The sequence below is a fragment of the Oreochromis aureus genome, linkage group 22 (genome assembly GCF_013358895.1).
Source record: "Oreochromis aureus strain Israel breed Guangdong linkage group 22, ZZ_aureus, whole genome shotgun sequence".
In the NCBI taxonomy this organism is placed as follows: domain Eukaryota; kingdom Metazoa; phylum Chordata; class Actinopteri; order Cichliformes; family Cichlidae; genus Oreochromis; species Oreochromis aureus.
Window position 1 is genome coordinate 17,557,669 of NC_052962.1, and position 6,000 is coordinate 17,563,668.

Below are 6,000 nucleotides of genomic sequence, written 5' to 3' on the forward strand. Positions count from 1 at the left end.
AGATTGTTGGTATTGATACATGTTTCATGTATGAAATGATATCGCTTTGCTACAGATTTTCCATACGACTTGTATCCTCTTAGATGATGATAATCAACTGATAGGTTATGATCATGGGGGCGTGGTCTTATTGGTTGACCACATCCTCCAAATGTTAGAGCCTTCCTGTCACCATCAGTAACATCAGTAATACAGTCAGTGCTCTGACATACTGAGGCATTGACATGTTTTTATACTTTTTACTACCGACCATGTCCTCATAACACTTCTGAATTCAAAGCGTTGCATTTAGTAATAGGCAAGATTCACTTGTTCTAGATATGAGTGTTTGTGAGCCTTCTTGACTTGTCCATAGATTTTAATTCTCAATAGTTTTCATTTTTTCTCATTATTTTTTAGTTAGTGTAGTCAGTTACCTATGAACTTGTTTAATCTTGATGTGGTTTTCTGGAATTACATGAAGAAACAGAAGTAGTTCACAAATTCTTCAATATGACCTAGCTGGGAGCTTGTACCGTAGGATTAGGCGTATCAGTATTTTTGAAATCATTCAACTCAAAGCTTTTGCACAGTATGACTCAGAAAAATGTATTTCTTTAGAGTTTGAGTCATGTTTTATCATGATATAGCGTAAATTGTGTCTGAATATGATTATATATATGTGTTTACTAATGGTGTGATACTGTGAGAGGTGCTCTTAATTTTATACTTTCACTCTAAGTAGGTAGAAAACATCTCCCAAATCTAATTCTCAAACATCTGAAACATTGTGAATATGGACCCAGATAATCAATACACCTTCAGAAACAATACATTTTAAAGCAATCAAACATTTTATTTAAAAGAAAAAGAAAAAACTAGCTCAGATATTGGATTTCTGTTGGCCTAAGTTCTGTGTAGAGCTGTTGCTGTTGTCAACAGGAGTGTGTTCTTGGAGAGGATGTTTATATGAGAGAACCTCAGCACACAGACTCTACAAATAACTCAATCCTGCATTTAAGGTGAACAGAGAACGACATTTAAGCCCTAAGGATTACCTCCTCCTGCACCTGGTAAAGCATCTTATGTTTCTCTTGGCTTCTCTGGATGGTGTTAATGGGCACTGACAGAGGCGTCCCGCACTCCTCTGTTCGCCTGAATGGTGGGCTACGCAGAGGCAGGGTGGTGTGTGTGTGTGTGTGTGTGTGTGTGTGTGTGTGTGTGTGTGTGTGTGTGTGTGTGTGTGTGTGTGTGTGTGTGTGTGTGTGTTGGTCTTTGGTTTCTCTTAAGACAAATGGCGAGGGAATACAGGGTTTTTTGGGTTTTTTTGCTTTTTCGAGGGGCGGGGGGCTCCCCGTCTGTTGTGGTTGACTGCTGAATCACTCAAGGTGATTGTGAAGAGCACGCACGCAAACACACACGCGGACACGCACAGTCTCCTAGCTTCAGACTAGGGAAGGTTAAACGAAGTCAGAGCTGATCAAACAAAATGACTACCTCTATTCTATTCACACATCTTCTGGCTCCTACCTGTTTTGCCTGAGCATTTCCCTCCACCAATGTCTTGGTCTTGGAGACATTGTCACCTTCTCTCTCCTCTGCGCTTCCTCTTTTTTTTTTTTTTTTTTTAAACCTGAGTGGCCTTTTTTATGTTCTACCTTTTAGTCTTCTTGATATATTTTGTGTGTTTTATTAAGATGGACACTTTCTCTATAGTCTGTGTCTCCAGTCTCCATATGTGTGTGATGTGATATAGCTCAACAGCCAGTCGTGTTAATGAAAGAGTGTGAAGGAGAGAGAAGGAGAATCCTTTGAACACAAACCTCAACACTTTGGTTAACTCAGACTTTTGTGGCAGTGCTGATGTTTTACAATATTCATGCTATGTGTGTGTGTGTTCGTGTGTGAGAGAGTGCCAGTGGAGAGCAGGGCTACTGCAGACATGCAGGCAGGCAGCTGCCAGCAGCATACAAACAAGCTCTCTAGGGAAAACCAATCTGGAGGCTGAAATGACTTAGGCTAGGGAAATAAACAGCAGCAGGTCATAAACCAAAACTGACTGAAATGGAGGGCTGGAATGAGGTTCTCTGTCTTGTTCGGTTGTTTATTTGTCGCTCGGGAGAGGCTTTGTTGCTACCGAGCTGTGAGGCAGGGATCTAAACGTGCTGATGTCATGCTGCAGTAATCATAACACAAAGTTTTGCTACCAGCTCATCCTCTGTTGGAAAAGTGTTGTTGTGGAGATGAAATGTGACACAGTACATGTAGTGCCGGCACTCATACCATTGTTTGAATGCAGTTGTTTGTATGATCTCTCTTGCTCTTTGTTCCTGTTTCCATATAGAGCCCCTGTTCTCGCTGTATGCGCACACAGAGAAGGACACAGCCATACACAGCCGAATCATCTGGTCATGTGACTGGAGCCCTGACAGCAAATTCTTTGTAACATCAAGTCGAGACAAGAAGGTAATTTTTAAATGTTGCGTCACATTATGCGTTGACAGTTATACCACCTTGTTGCGCTCTTGAGTTGTAGCATTTTTTTTCTAAACAAAATGTGTGTGTGTGTGTGTGTGTGTGTGTGTCCAGGTGATAATATGGGGCCCATGTAGTTTGGCCTCTGGAGACCCTGTGCTGCCTCCTGAGATTAAACCATGCTCTTCCATCTTAGATGTGGGCGATTCTGCTACTGCTATAGCGTTCTGCCCTGTACTCTGCTCTAATGACAGGTTTGTGTTACATGACATCCAACTACCGTCATATCGACTGGCCAGGTCTTATATCTATCTTCAGTACTTTGGAAGTTTGCTTCAATAATTTGAAGCTGCAGTTTGAACTATTTTCGTCTCCCTTAAACTGCTCATCAGTTAACTGATTGTTTAATTGGTTTAGAAGCTGTTAACCTCATATAAAGAAACATTATATCCACTTAATTTAAACACATGACATAACTGTGGCTGACACCAAACTGCTTCACGTTCTCATCTAAAGACCCCGGAGGTTCATTCATACTGTGCTGAAATGGAATTAAATGTGGTGAAAGTGTCTAACTCTTGTAGCGAAGAGTGACAGTACTGGTTCAAGACATCTAGGTCAGAGCAAAGGAAAACGAGGTCTGCTCTGAAGTTCTACTTTGTTGTGTTTCCTTCCTACTTTCCGCAGCTACCTGCTTGCAATTGGCCTGGAGTGTGGCAGGATCCGGCTGTACAGGTGGAGCCCTGGCAGCGAGCCTGCAGGAGGAGACAACTGGAGCTGCTGCGGAGAAACCGACACCTCGTATCCTTACTACACACATGCAGTCGATCTGAAGTTCATCACAGTGTCAGTTGTGGGTCTTCACTCTGATTGCTGTTGAGAACCAGAAGCTTTCTGTTATTTACCATTTAAAAATTAGATAAGCGCGATGGAGATGATGTCTGCTTCCTTTGAAGAGGAGATGCAGATGGCATGAACTGGTACCTTAATTTGGGTTCTGTCGATGTTTTATCTCACACTGGTCTGTGCCACTATAGTCTGTAAAGATCAAGATAGGTTGCACAGTCTTTGTATCAGAAAGTCACACCTCAGATAAGCCTTTTTTTCATATTTTAAGATGATATATAAGTTGGAAAATTCCTTTGTTACTGCAAGTAAAAATGAACAACATAACAAAAGAACGTTAATATGTATTATAATAATATAAATGAAATACAATATGATAAAAACAGTCTTAATGAGATGAAATAAACTAAAATTAGAAAAATAAGCATCAATATGTAACAAAGGCACGAACAACATGAAAGCAAGGATCCACCCTGCCTTGTATTAAAGGTTCAAGGTATCAAAGGTACTTTCTTGCCACATTTAGAGCCCCTGGAACCACTGAGCATTGTTTCTACTTGCTGCCTATTGTTGCAGACCAAGTCCAACCCTTTTATGACCACAGTGTACCCATTTTCTGATGGCTGCTTTCAGCAGGATAACACACCATGTCACAAAGCTCAAATCATCTTAAACTGGTTTCTTAAACATGAGAATGAGACCACATTACTCATATGACATCTGAGGATTGTTCAAACACCTTGCTGAGTCTTTGCCAAGAACAATTAAGGTAGTTGTGAAGGCAAAAGATGGTCCAACCCAGTACTAGCAAAATATACCAAACAAAGTTTTTGTGTTGTGTGGATATGTTTAACAGAAAAATGATGGTTTGGTGTAAAATAGTTGTGTCAGTTGTGTAGATTTTGTCTGAAAGCTTGTTTTGTCATCCAGACAAGTATTCTGTTGTCTCCTTTCATCACACATCCTCTCACAGACAAAGCCACACTTTGGCAGTAAAGCGGCTCCGCTGGAGGCCCAAGACTGGCCGAGCAGGTCGGGGGAACGGCAAGAAGGATGGACAGGGTGACGGAGAGAGTGAAATCGAGGAGGAGAGCTCCTGGGTCCAGCTCGCCAGCGCCAGTGCAGACCACTCTGTCAAAATCTTCAACATCAACAAACGGGCTCTTTAGCACCACCAACACTGACACTATTATGTCTCTCACACCCAGAGAGACACTTTGACTGAGGGCCACAGGCCTGACTGAGGCACCGAGGCCACAGCTGCTTGCTGGCATGCCGTGCAGTCCCTGTGACAGCCAGTTAAGTCATGGGTCAGTCACAGGACAAACCCACAGCACACATGCCCTGCAGTCTGTCTGCACACAGCTGAACGGATTTGATGGGTGGAAGCAAGATGGTAAAAACACCATGACCTTAGGTGGTATTTTGCTTAGACACTTCAAAGTGTTTTAGATTCAAAGAAGAAGACTCAGCAGGATTTCTATACAGACTGCGTATTTATACAGGTCATCTAAGTAACCATTGGCATGGCGAACTGTATTCTTGAAGGAACACTTCAATTCTGAGTGCCATCAGAGACGGGGCTTGTGTTGCATGTTTGTGCCTTGTGATCAGTTGATTAAATGTCTTTCATGTATGTCACGCATGTGTATAGGTAGTGTGCAAGCAGTGCAGTATGCAGCAATGATGTATGACTGCTACACACTAGGGATCACATTTTTATCCTCTGTGCAAACTTGAGTGTATTAAAGATGACCATTTTGCAAATATTGTTGCTGTCTTGACTTTTTAATAGATTTCTCCTACCTTGCAGGCATTCTGTAATCCAGTGCACTCAACATATTTTTTGTGAAAATTACAGTAAAGTGCTTTACAAAGAAAGTCCAAAATTTGGCTCGGAAAAGATGATCTTAAGTTTTTAGCAAGTTTCGAGGAGTTTTTTTTTTCTTTCTCGTGAAACAAAACCAGGTAAGATGCTTGTCTGTGGCCGGGTTATTCTCATAGTAAATGGTTGTCCTCTCTAGCTGAGCACTCAAAGCGCTTTATACAACTTGCCTCATTCATCCATTCACACAGGCACTTTTGTCTTTTTTTTTTTTCCTTACGTAAGTGCTTTCTAACATTTGATAGATGGATGCATTAGAGAGCAACTTACGGTTAGTATGTTGCTCAAGGATATTCGGCATGCATACTAGAGCAGCTAGGGATCGTACCAACAACCTTCCGATTAGTATGTGACCTCGTACCTCCTGAGCTACAGCCACATCATCATCAAGCACAGTGGGTGAAATAATTATTTGATCTCCTGCTGAATTCGTAAGTTTGCTAATTTGCAACAAAATGAACAACAAAAACAACCACATTACAAGCACTGTGGTATGTGCCATCTTCTGTAGGGGAACCTTGGGGGCACTGCAAGATTTCAGTACATTATGGTGTGGTGTATTACCAGTGGTGTTCTTGGTCTCTGTGGTCCCAACTGCCTTCAAATCATTATCAAGCTCTTCCCCAGGGGCGTAATTTCCAGGGGGGTTAGGGGGGTTATGAGCCCCCGAATAATAAGACCCAACCAATATACTCCCCCAATAAAATTATAATTTATCTTGCATAAATAGGCTGTTGATTTTCTTTACTCGTTTCAGGTATTACCAGCAAACAGTTGCATGTTTAATCATCTGGGAATTTACCCAGATTTATTTA

The 6,000-nt window shown here is 41.6% G+C and overlaps 1 protein-coding gene across 1 annotated transcript in view; it reads left to right on the forward strand.

Moving 5' to 3' along the window:
• The window catches only part of elp2 (elongator acetyltransferase complex subunit 2), a 36,063-nt gene extending 30,992 nt beyond the window's left edge, over positions 1-5,071 (forward strand). The window contains exons 19-22 of the mRNA XM_031729280.2: positions 2,324-2,445; positions 2,569-2,708; positions 3,142-3,255; positions 4,274-5,071. Coding sequence (XP_031585140.1) covers positions 2,324-2,445; positions 2,569-2,708; positions 3,142-3,255; positions 4,274-4,469 — 572 coding nt within the window. The 3' untranslated portion in view covers positions 4,470-5,071. The remainder of the gene's footprint in view (positions 1-2,323; positions 2,446-2,568; positions 2,709-3,141; positions 3,256-4,273) is intronic.
• Positions 5,072-6,000: the final 929 nt, after the last annotated feature.